Consider the following 12,499-nt stretch of genomic DNA (forward strand, 5'->3'; position numbering starts at 1 on the left):
TCAAACATTATTTTAAAATACAGAATTAAACCCATGCAATACTGTAGTAAAGGAAAGTTGTATTTTTGTGATGATCTCTTCTGACTGTCTTTGTAATTTATTGTGTTATTGAGTGGAGAATCGCTAACAGGCCTAAGTTATAAATCCTGTATCTAATTTGGAACTTTGAAGCTGTCAAAACCTAAAAGCCAAGACTAGACTCTCATTGATTACTTTATTTCCTAAGCAAATAGGATGTTAAGTAGCATACTTATGCTCCCTCAGGAAAAAGCTTGTATGGCTGTGGTTTAAAGTGAAGTCATTCCTCCTCATCTTGGCATATGGAACTAAAAGGGTTGATGAGCTCATCTACATCATAAATTGAAGCATGATACAGACATGCCAGTTAGCAAGCCCTGAGTCAGGAATGTCACAGGGCGGCTACACTTGCCAGGTGAAGACTGGAAGCTGTAGAGTCATATTTGTTTGGCATTCTGCCTGGGTAAATAAACTGATCTCTCAACGAGGCTTATTAGGTTGAACATATTCCCCCACTATGTGTGTCACAAATTATTTTTGTCTCTTAGGTGGGTTGTGTCTTGAAAGCTTTGCTTGTGCATTAAACTGTTTGCACTGCTCATTTCTGGATTAGGCTGTGAGGAGCAACCTTTGGTCTGTATAGATGGGCCACTATAGATGTGTCCATGGTGCTGACAACTTATTTTCAGTGTTGAAGTGATATTTTAAATCAATTACTGGCTTAGTGGTTGAAAGAGGGTGACTAAATATGTTTTCAAGTGTTTGTTTTCCAGAAAGAGTGTAAAGAGGACAGTAAACTGAATATTCAAGACAGGAAAGATATTTTGGAACAGCTGCCAGGGAGATATTTCCAAGTTATTATTAGGTTAATGACTTTCTTACAGTTACGATTTTAAACTTACAACACAAAAAATGAAATCTTGTTACACAATGTCTTAATTAGCAGAAGTTTGAGCTAGATAGTTATGAATATTAGAGATAAGGATGATATCAGTTTATAGCATACATTCAGGTGATCTAGATGAATAAAAGGACTGGTAATTACTTTTCTGTGGTGGCTTAACTGAACAGGTAAAAGAAGAAACTCCTTAAGACTGAGCCAAAGAATATAGTTCAGTTGATATAAATGTAGTCAGGACACTTTGCTTTAATAAGATGTTGTAAAAGAAGTGATGATTGTCACTCCTGTTATGAACAATGTTTGAGTGTTCACACTAGCTAAATCTCCTAGAAGTGTGTGTGAACTTTTTAAAGGCTTTACAAAACTGTACTGAACAAATCCCAACTGTGCTTCTGGTACTTTGTGATTTTATTTATGATCAGAAGGCCAAGAGATAAACTGGGTTTGTGTTGTACAGTTTTTGGCTTCTATGCTTCTTGATTCTATTAAAAAAACCTCAAACAAAACACTCACCCGAGAAAACCACGTATAAACAAACCAACCCCCACAAACTACAAAACTCCAATCAAAACACAACAAACCCAACTGATTCTATGCTTAAATACGAACTTTCTAAATTGCTACGGTGAGTCAGAATGTGAAAAGAAAATAAGAAATGTGGTCTGAAGGCAACAACTACTTTATTGTTCAAAAATCTCAACTGTACTTCAACCATCCTAATTTAAATACTTCTGCCAACTCATTTTCAAACTCATTCCAACACACATTAATAAAGAATAGTATTAAATCTGTATGCATTGGTTCAGAGAACTCTAATAACATATAACCTTTGAATTAAGGTAGGCCTCTTTAGAGAGGGGCTGCAACTAAAGCCCATCAGAAAAAAGCTTTGTTGTAACAGCAGATTTTTATAGTAGCTGAATGTGATTTTAATGAAAATACTGAGATCTGTTAGAAATTAAGCTTCACAGAAGCAGGAAGTTCTTTTTGTAGTTATTTTGCCTTTTGTGTAAGTTATTTCTTCTAACTGGAATGTAAATTTGCTTTCAGATTTCCATTCACCCCCAGAAGAAAATGAAGATCCTTATAATCTGGATGATGCTCCAGACAATTTGGATTATGTTATCAAGCTGAAAGGTGGCATTCCCTTTGTTTATGACAGCAAAGAGATGATGGAGCTCAATGAGCCTCGGAGTTTGCCATATCCTGACCTGCAGACCTACACCCTTGACCTGAGCCACGTTCTTGCTCTAATTGCAGATGGCCCAACGTATGTTCCTCTTTTGTTACTCTGCCCCTTCAGGCTGCTGCTTACCTGTGGCTTAGTACTTCTCACTTCTGTGACATTTAATTCCTCAGCATACCCATTCTATAGTAATGCTTTGTTTTGCCTTTCTCAAGCATTAATGCACAATGAAAAATCTTAAAAAGGAAAAAAATACAGTGCCACCTATGCCTACCTTTCATTTCTTTGGTTTCTTAGCATCAACCATGGCAAAAAAGGGTTTAACAGAAAAACATCAAGAAACCGGTCAAGTGTTTCCATTCAAGTCAAATCTGACCCAAACTTCTTGAAGCATGGGAACTGAAACTTGAATTATTTTTTTTTAAATTTAATTTTGTTTTGGCCTATGCTGAACCTGAAGTTTTTAAACAGTTGTCCCAAATTCCTTCATGTCTGTTCTGCTCTGGCTGCTTGAAGAGAAACCCTGCATATGTAGAGCATACACATCAGCAACATAAATATTCAGTCTGATTTGTTCCAGATGTTAATTAACTGCTCATATGCTGCAAAACTGACCTATGTATGCACAATCAAAATAAGTCCAAAATTTCCCAAAAGTGCCAAATTCCTGTGAAGTCTTTAAAAACTAGAAATGTCACTGACTACAGCTGTACTATAGTTGTTACACTCATGACAAAGCAATGTCCTTGCCTAGTGCATGATGAAAGCAGGCGGATCCAGTTTTAAGTTTACTTCCTAGCTGAGGATTGGAAACGGCACCATCTCTCATGGCCTCAACACCAGGAAAGGAAAAGAATCCACTCTAGGATGGAACTAAGCAGGAACCTGAACTGTTCTGAGCTATTTGCCCTGTGTGCCAGCACTGCATTGCTGATCCTTTGCCTGGGAGAGATCATCACTGACACTGTGGCCAGTTAGCCCCTGCCTGGTGCATTCTTTCCCCTGTCTGTCAGTCTGTCTGCCTTGTGCAGTGACAGTGGCAGAACAAGCCTGGCCCATTCCCTAAGCCTTTTCTCAGGAGCCAGCTCCTGTGCTTCAGCCAGCCTTATCAGCTCCAAATCCGTGCTAGGCTTTGGTTACAGAGCAGTGGGCAAATACATGCCAGTTCCAGGGTGTCGTATTCCCAGACAGACAATGAAGATAAAAGGATGAGGAGAAAAACCAGAAACAAGAGTCATGCTGAAGGCCCTTCTTCAGTTGGCACCGAAGCCTTAGACCTCAGAGTTATAACAGCAAGCCCTAAGTAAGAGGGGCTGCAGTAGGACAAGTTAGAACACTCAGCATTGTGGTGAATGTAGGTCAGTCACCTGCTCCTTTCACTAATTCAGAGTAAGCTTTTGCAGGCTTGTCCCCACTCTCTAATAAATGTGCACACCCCAAAAGAAAAAGGTCTTCCCCGTAATCCTGTTGCAGAAGCTCTTCTTTTGGTATTGTTTAGCTGTTTGCAGCAAGTCCTTTCCTGTCATTTATGCCCATCACATGTGGGGCTGCTCAGAGATCAGGAACCAGTGTTCTTTAATCTTTGCTGCTGGTAAAGTGATGAAATCTCACCCCTACTCCTCAGGCTTGTGCTCTTTTGGATAACAGTATGAAATAACAGACTTTCTGCATGGGCAAACAGGTCTTGATTAGTACTGGATTCTGTAAGACTGGGTTTGAAACAGGCTTGCAAAACCATAATGGGATTTGTGTTCTATTGAGGAGAAATTGGCAACAATAATGCAGGAAAAAGAAGGCTATTACATTAACAGTGCTACCAAAATATTGTGGAGTCAATAAGAATTGACAGATGGTAATGAGAAAACCCATGTCATTGGTTAAAAATAGAAGGAGAAACATGACAGAAGATGAAAGTGGAGATGGAGCTCTGAGTAGGCAAGTAGGAACAAAAAAGCATATTTTCTATAAAGAGCACAAGAAATTATTTTGGAAAAAAGTATTTCTACACAACATATATGTTCTCAAGGCATGAAAGATGAAAGCATATTGGATCTTATCTTGGCTTCTCACATTAAATTGAAAAAGCAAATAAATTTGGAGGATTAAAAAAAATTCATAATGAGTAAGGCTGGATGACAAGTTGTTTCTGTTATATATGAGAAGATTGTTCTGTTGGAGGTACCATTTTAGAGAATTTGCAATTGGCATCCATTTGATTATAGGTTTCATGCTTTGGTTATTATTACTAAAAGGACTGCAGTTTATGCACAGGTATAGTGATGAGTACTTGGACAGGTTGAAGGACATAACATGGTTATGTAGAGTTCTGTTAGAGACTTCTCTAATAACTTAGGTCTGAAATTTGCTTACATTTTTGTTAACCAGTAGGATAAAAAGAATGGATCTGTCTTGGACCTCATAAAACACTCCAATTTTGTTTTTACTGTGGAAACTCTGATGTTCTTTTTGAATTTGAAATACAACTAGTTTTAAGTTGCAGTTCATTTTTGTGTTTTCTTTTACAGAAAAACGTATTGTCATCGGAGGCTTAACTTTTTAGAATCTAAATTTAGCTTACACGAGATGTTAAATGAGATGTCGGAATTTAAAGAACTGAAGAGTAATCCCCATCGAGACTTTTATAATGTGAGAAAGGTAAGTGTGACAAGCATTAAAGGCATGACACTGGTTTTAGTAGGAGTTCCAGCAGTTTTGCTTTTCTTATGGGAGGTGTAGATGACATGCACGAAGTAGTGTGTGCACACCACTCAACTGAATTAAGTTATTTTAAGAATGTTAATGTTTCTCTACATGGGAGCTCTCCAGGAAAATGAACTTGAATGTGCGTGGGTTAATTGGATTATGCTAAACTAATTTGTTTACTTATTCAGAATCAAAGGGGCTTAATTGTGTGTAGATTGCTTTAAAAGAGTGAAACAGAGTTAAGCAAATGAAGCTCACTTGGATTATGAATAAAAATATCCTTATGGAGGTTTAATTAATTTTAATGAACTCAAAGACATTCAAGTGCATTTTTCTGCTTTCATGTAGGTACGTCCTACTAGACTGTAGTAGGAACAGCTGTATAGATTTTAGATGATAATTTCATTTCATATTGAAAATAGATGTTTAAATACATGTCAAAAGACCTCCCACAGAAACTAAACTGAGGGTTCATGCTGCCATCAGTATCTGGTAAAAAAAGTCTCTGATATATTAAGAAAAAAGATTATCTGAGTTCTAGTCTTGCCTCCCTCTGAGATACACTGGGCTATAATTAGGAGACAGGTAGGGGAATCAAGGAGCTGATTTAATTTCCTGACATATTTCCTGACACCCAAGGGAGCTGCATTCCCTTCAAAGCATGGAAGCAACAGTGTTAGGCTGCTTCCCTTTCCTAAAGTGGAGAGGAAGTAACTGGAGTTACTGCTTCATTTTGATAGGTGAGATTTCTTCACAATTGTTGCTGGTGGTTTTAACCACTTTGGGTCCATTTTGCATTGTTTCTCTACACAACTGGAAGAGCTAATTCTCTATTTTGCAACTTCAGGGTTTACTAATCCTTCTTGTTATGTTTTGGTTGGTTCATCAAAAAGTTCATCAAAGTCCTCTTGGCTTTTCCCTATAATGCCCAGTGTGTTTGTGGTAATAAACTCTCCCAGAGTCTATCACAAGTGTGGAAGCAGATGAGTTGTCAGGTAAGTTCCAATGGATTTCACCCTTCTGACTGTTAAATGTATGGATGGGAGATCTGTCAGCTAATTCACTCAGGTGGCAGAGACTCAGCTCCCAGCCTGACAGTTTTCTTGCATAACCCTGGAAAGACATTTGCTACGTGCCACATTGAGAGAAAACACTTCAGAAGCTGACAGAGACTTTAATAATAAAATACGTGGTGATTGAGACATGCTGAGGTGTGGATTAGGTGACTACCACAATCAGTTTGATTAGTGAGAAGCTTGTAATTAACAGGATTGTACTTGCTAAGTTCAGCTTTTGATCTAGAAGCAAATGTTCAATGTCTCTGGGCATATCTTAATTATTTTTTAATTACCTGCTGTTGACTAAGCCACTCTACAAAAGGATTCATATTGCTCAAAAGCCCAAAATGTGTGTTGCTTCCCCTCTGGCAATGAGCACATTGCAGAGAGCAGGAACCAGCCTGCTCTGCTGTGCCAGAGACCATGCCTACTGCCAGGTACTGCTTGAGAAATTCCTGCTGCACACAGTTCATCTTGCCTAAAGTATTTTTGTGAAGCAAGCTCACAAGTAGTACTTTTCTGGAAAGTAAACTGCATTGTAGACACAATTCTTGTGAGCCCCCAGATGATCCTTCTTTTTTCCCCTGTGTCTTGCTAACCCCAGTAATGTTTGGAACTGTAACTTCCTTGGAGTGCTTCCTTGTTAATAACAGTATCAGCAGTGAAACATTTGAAAGCCACACTTCTCAGCTTATGTTTTCAAGATGTCTCTCTGTTAAGTCAATCCTAAGTGCTTACTGCTCACAAGGAAAGGAAGGAACAGGATTCACCTTCCCAAAGGCTGTTGGTGAAGTTGTGTATCACATCCCTCAGACACAAGTGTGGAGATCCTGGTACAATCTGCTTATATGAAAGAGCCAAAGTAATGGATGGAAAATGCCAGAATTAGAACAGATATGAATGGAGTGGCAAGGTCAGTCAGTGAACATGTACTGCTGCATTTAGAAAGGTGCAGTAGAAGGCTGGCCATGATCAATTGCTAGCATGACAACCAAATATTACTGGTTTTCCCCTGCCTCCTGCCCCCTTCCTCACTTTTTTCCTGATTTAATAGGAGTTTTCCTCCAGTAAGATCATCTATTCTTAAAACCCAAGATAAGGCTCATCTTAAATAAGGGACATGCATGTTTATATCTTGCATATTGAAATTAACTGGAATGCAGCCCAAGATATGTTTTGCATAGTTTTGCAAGCTGGGCCTGGAAAATTGCCCTTTACTAAAGACACAGGTATTCCTGTAGACAGACAAGAACCCACAGGTGGTGAGACAGTGTGGCTGGCTGCCCTTGGCTCTCCACAGGAGGTGAACAGCTGTCTGTGAGGAAAACACTAACTTTAGAGGGGACTCTTGAGTCTGCCATCAGCAGGATTCCTCACGTCCTCCAGCTGATGCACAGCAAAGTGCAGGCAACACACATTTCCCACATAGCACTGCCTGCATGAAGAATGAAATGAAGGAACAAGAGTTTAGCTCTATGGTACAAACTCAGAACTGGGTCTGTCTTTGTATGTGAGGTTTGTTTGAGAAGGGCTTCCTGTAGACCTCTGTGCCCAACAGCCTCAGATAATTCAGAGCAGACACTTTTTTTTTTTTTTTTTTTTTTTTTTTTTTTTTTTTTTTGTGAAGCCAAGAGATTTTTTTTTTACCTAACATTATTTGCTACCTTTGTAATAGATATCCATGTACTGAATTGGCAGGTGTCCTTCACTGCAAATAGGTTTGATACAGTTGCTAAAGATGAAAAAATCCCAGCCTAAGCCTCTTTGGATATTCTTTCTTTCTATAGCCACTATTTCAGTGTGTCAGCAAACCAGACCTGAGGATATGTCCTAGCAGTGACTTTTACACATCACATTCCTGCCTGCAGGCTCACTAGTGCAGGTGCCCAATCTTGTGTGGGGAGCTGTGCATGGGAGAATGCAGTTTCTGCATTCACAGCCCTGCTGAATGCTCTACTGCAACAGCTGCTGTGACATCCATTGGATGAGGGCATTGCAACTGAATTTTTATTTTTTTAATTATTGGTTAGACAAAGAGGAAGTAAATTCTAGCTGCTTTTTATGACCACAGAGTTGAAATACCACTAGTTGTACTTGCAAGAAGGAAAGTTAGAGTGGGGTTAAATGCTACTGAATCCTATAGATCTCAAAAAATAATGAATTAAATTAGCAGATGTCTGCTTTTTAACCATTTGATTACAAGCCTTGTGAGTGAACAGTGAACCTGTACCTCAACTTCTCTGAGCTTTGATTCATTCAGTTTGCTTTTTTTCATTTCTTTTGTTTCCCCCAGTAGCTACTTAACTGACTCAGGTGATGAAATAGTTTCATCATATAAACCAAAATGACAGTGAATGTAAAGACTTAGGGGTTAGCATCAGATCCAAAGGGAATGTCCCTTCAGCATGACATGGAATGGTGCCTTGCCACTGTTAGCTGGCAGCAAAGCTGGCTGTTGTGCTTTCAGAGCTCTGAGTGCTGCTTCTCCCCTTCTGCCCTGCAGAGATGCTGAGACAAATTCTTGTCCCTACCCTCAGTCTTGCAAGTGAGCACAAAATATGATCAGGTGTAAAGGCATCAATGATTAGAATGCAAAAATTCTGTTGAGACCATAGAGAAAGCTTTTCCTCTCTCCTTTCTTTTAGTAATTAAAAGAACAGAACAAGAAATTTTCTCTTCACAGCAGTGTATTTCTGTATTCGTGTGAATACAAACACTTGGGTTGGATTCTGCAGCCAGACAAGAAGCTGGATATGCAGGGATCCTCTTCTCATCTCTCCTGGTTTCTGGGTTGCTCTGCATGGCATAAATATGAATTAGACAAGCTCCCAAGGAGCTCTGCACAGCTCTAGGGACTATTTCTGCTGCCAGGAGCATTCTTGCGCTACCCGAGGACAGAGTATTTTGTGCCTCTGCCTCTCATGCCCGTTAAAGAACTGCAAGGAGAAAATCAATCCCACTGTATAAAGCTTTGCATCCTGTCAGAAAAGCTGATGGAGTATGAATGTATTGACGAGCACAGAATTTAGCAGTGGGATGAGGAATGATTTCCCTTCAAATCAGCACTGAAGTAAAGCCTGCAGAGGATTCAGTGTCCAGTTCATGCAGCCCATTGCTGTTGGGTTAGAAATATTTACAAATGAAATTGTATGTGTTTAGAAAATGCGGCAGTTTACAGGCTGTGGATGCTGCTAATCCATGCCCTGGAGAAGTTCAGGGTTATTGAAAGGGCTGGCCTTGGCATTTGTTTTTGCTGTATTTATCACTTATCACTCTGAATCTAGCTCATATGCCCAATTCAGTGCAGCACTGTCTGTGATATGCACAGATCAGGATCCATAAAACAGATCTGAGATGGAGCTTTTGTGGAGATCTGAGTGACAGTGGAAGGAAAGAGAAGGAATGCAGGAAGAAAAGGGAGGAGGCAGAGTGGCTGAGGGAGGCAGGTGCTGGTTAGATGTGGAGGGCAAGGAGAACTCCTTCAAGCTGTAAGTTGTACACAGTAGGAATCTGAAGAGAAAGAAAGCCTGGCTTCGTTACATGGAGAATTGCTGAGTGAAGGGAATTCTACCATCCTTTAAGTGCAAGGAAACTGATGTCCACCATCACTTGAATGATGGAATTACAAGAATTTAACCTTCATGTAAACAACTGTTTCCATTTGTTACAAGGGTGAATTCACTGAAGGTGTAATACTGTGTTCCAAGACAGGCTTCTGTCAGTCATTCTCTTTTTCTTTCCATTGAAGATTAATGTGACCTTGAGAGAAAGGTTTTCTGCTGGGGGAGGGGACAATAAGCAGTGCAACAGGAAATCTGGTTAAGGGAATGCAGCCGGGTTTTTTCCACTAAGGAGAAACTGGGCTGGAATGGCACTAAAGTGAATTTGAAAATGGAAGGAGAATGTTTGCAAATAGAAACAAATAAACCTTGTAGTGGGGCTGTGTTACTCATGGTCCAGAAAAGCATCAGCTTATTTTATGTATTGTATGAGGAACAAAGTAGTAACGTCTTAAACTGGGAGTGGCTTTGTCTTTTTTGGGGGGGAGGAAGGAGGCAAAGGGGGTATTTGTCAGCCTTGTATGAATTCAGTCTGTTCAAATTGTTTTAGTAGAAGCCTTTCATAATAAATAGCAATAAAATTAGTAACAATATTTTAGCATTATAACATTTCACATAATAATAACAATGATAATGACAATAACCTACCTAACCAAATCAGCCCACTTAAGCTCTGCCTAAGGATTGCACCCTGCATGGTAAAAATGTCCAAGAGCATACACACTAACTATGTGCTAGTAGTTCAAAGCTCAAGTCCTTAAAACCTTCCAAAAAGTTGCATTTATGCTAAAAATACAATAGAGAAGAAAAGCTTATGACTTTAGACTTGAGTCTTCTATGACTTTTTATTACTGAAGTTGCTGCTTTCTTAAAGGTCAAATTATACTGGGTAGTAAAAGAAGGTAGCTAAAGTAGTGAGTATTCTCTGGAAAAAGCATGAAGGAGATTCCAGAAAGGTCTCTTAACTTTTGGCAGATATGTATGTTTAGGTTGAAGGAGGAGGAAGAGGTAAAAAAAAAAAAAAGTATACATATAAAGGCAGATCTTTGTTCTCAGAATAAACCTACTGTGGTTAGCTCAGCTCTAGGGCTGTGTGTGATGTGTTTGTGGGGACTGGAGAAGATGTCACAGGAGCTCACTGAACAGCAAAGGCACACTCCAGAGAATTATTTCTCAACAGGAAGCAGGATTTTAAAAGCAATGTGATCTTTGCACACAAGCAAACAAAAGAAACAAAAAGCCTCCTTGCTTTCCATCCTTGTCCTCCTAACAGCAGTGAATTCATGCTGATTTACATAAGGAGGAAGTGCTGTGTCTTGTTTGTTCTGACTTTTTTCAAGACTCATTAATTCCAGTAGCTGAGCCACTACTGGAACCAATGCATTCTGAAATTCAGTAAACTACACTTTTTCAGGGTCCCTGCACCTGTATTCTCTGTTTATGATTTGCTTTTCATTAGCATTTAAAGCCTGGTAACTGCTGTTCACTGTACAAGTTGACCAAGCCTAGTAGTATTTCACTGCTCCAGGAAGAGTTTACAGTAAACAACATTAGTGCCTAACCCAGAGAAGGTTTATTAACCTGAGTAAGCACATGTATAAAATGCACTTGGGCTCAAATATCTATACAGGTACTCTGAGGAGAGTGAGAATATATTGTGTGGAGGTGTGTTTACTGTTTATACACATCATTGTTTCCTGTGCATTAATAATGTACTTTTTGTTCTGTACTTTGAGACAGCAATATGTTTCTTGCTTTTTCATTTAGCTTTAATGTGTCTGGTATATTTGAATTAGACAGTGATTAACAATTAAATGTTTAGGATTCAGTTTTATGTCCTGATCTTTATTTATGCTACTGACATTCATAGGGTGAAGCTGCAACAACTTGTGTATATATAACATGCAAATAAAATGACTCCAGGTGGCAAGTGAAGCAGTGGCATTCCTGTGGCCTGGATGTCGTGGCATAAACCCAGGTTTACACTGCAGGAGGGTGGCTTATTCATGTGCTCTGTGGTGTGTTTCCTGCTGATCCTTAAAAGCAGATAAGGATGTTGATTAGTTCTGTTGGCAGAATGTGAAACTGCAGAGTCACTGCACAAAGGGGAGTGTGTTGGGCTCACTTTTTTACTGTCCATGTTTGCAGTTTCCTGGACAGAGGAATCCTGCATGAGAGTCCTTTCAGACGTTTAGGTATAGTGGCTCCTTACAGCTGGCTTATCAGAGTATTTGGTTTATTTGAGAAGTTCTTTTAGTGTTACTAAGGACTTACACAGGGAAAACTTACATGATAACCAACCCCCAGATCTTGTGAGTTGTTTCTTTGGTTTGTATTCCAATAGAGGCTGCTCAGGGAGCAGTGCAAGCTTCTGAGCAAAAGTAAAGAAGACCTGTGGAAATCATTTGTTTCTTGTCAATACCTTATTTTTCAACAAAACCTGAAGAAGTACTCTCAGCCCTTCTGTGAATTTGCACTTCCCTTAGTGTGTGAAGAGATGTCTAAGAAAAAAAGATCTGAACAGTCTGTCAGCATTATGAGTTGCTCTATTATAATTAAACTTGGAAAAAATGGTGACGAAAATCTCAGATGAATATTCCTCAGTACTAGTGACCTAAGATGTTTCATATGGTTGAAATATAATTGAAAAAATGAATTCTGCTTTTGGAAACAGCTTAGAATTCCAAGTACCTTCAGTCAGTGAGGATAGTTATAACCACAATGTATAATTAGAGAGGCATTGTTGATTCATTAATGAAGTAAAAGGATACTAAGGGGTCAGAGTGTCCTTTAAGGAAGTATCAAGTTTAATCTGAACCCAGGGTCAGTGATCAGCACTTAGAATGTATCTTGTTGAAAATGTTCCTATTTAAATAGGAAACTACTAATTGAGGGCTACTTTACTTACAGTTCTCCTTACTGACTAATTCAACCAAAATCAAAATCTCAGGGCTCTGAAACATTTTGATTTGCTTAGGCACTAAACCATTTGTTGCTTAAGTAATATTTTAGAAGGCTTTACTGTTGTCAATGACATAGATACTTTGCTAATTAAGTCTATGTAGATGGATGA

The 12,499-nt window shown here is 39.1% G+C and overlaps 1 protein-coding gene across 5 annotated transcripts in view; it reads left to right on the top strand.

The window, feature by feature from the left end:
- AMPD3 (adenosine monophosphate deaminase 3) overlaps positions 1-12,499 on the top strand; it is a 43,403-nt gene that overhangs the window by 6,719 nt on the left and 24,185 nt on the right. For all 5 annotated transcript variants that reach the window (XR_011679326.1, XM_071427967.1, XM_071427968.1 and 2 more), the window contains exons 5-6: positions 1,970-2,189; positions 4,631-4,760. Coding sequence is in view for 4 of the 5 variants with exons in the window: in XM_071427967.1 (XP_071284068.1) it covers positions 1,970-2,189; positions 4,631-4,760 (350 nt within the window). In the remaining variant the exon portion in view is untranslated. The remainder of the gene's footprint in view (positions 1-1,969; positions 2,190-4,630; positions 4,761-12,499) is intronic.

This window comes from Agelaius tricolor, unplaced genomic scaffold (genome assembly GCF_023055355.1).
Source record: "Agelaius tricolor isolate 1412-34295 unplaced genomic scaffold, bAgeTri1.0.p SCAF_5, whole genome shotgun sequence".
Classification (NCBI taxonomy): Eukaryota; Metazoa; Chordata; class Aves; order Passeriformes; family Icteridae; genus Agelaius; species Agelaius tricolor.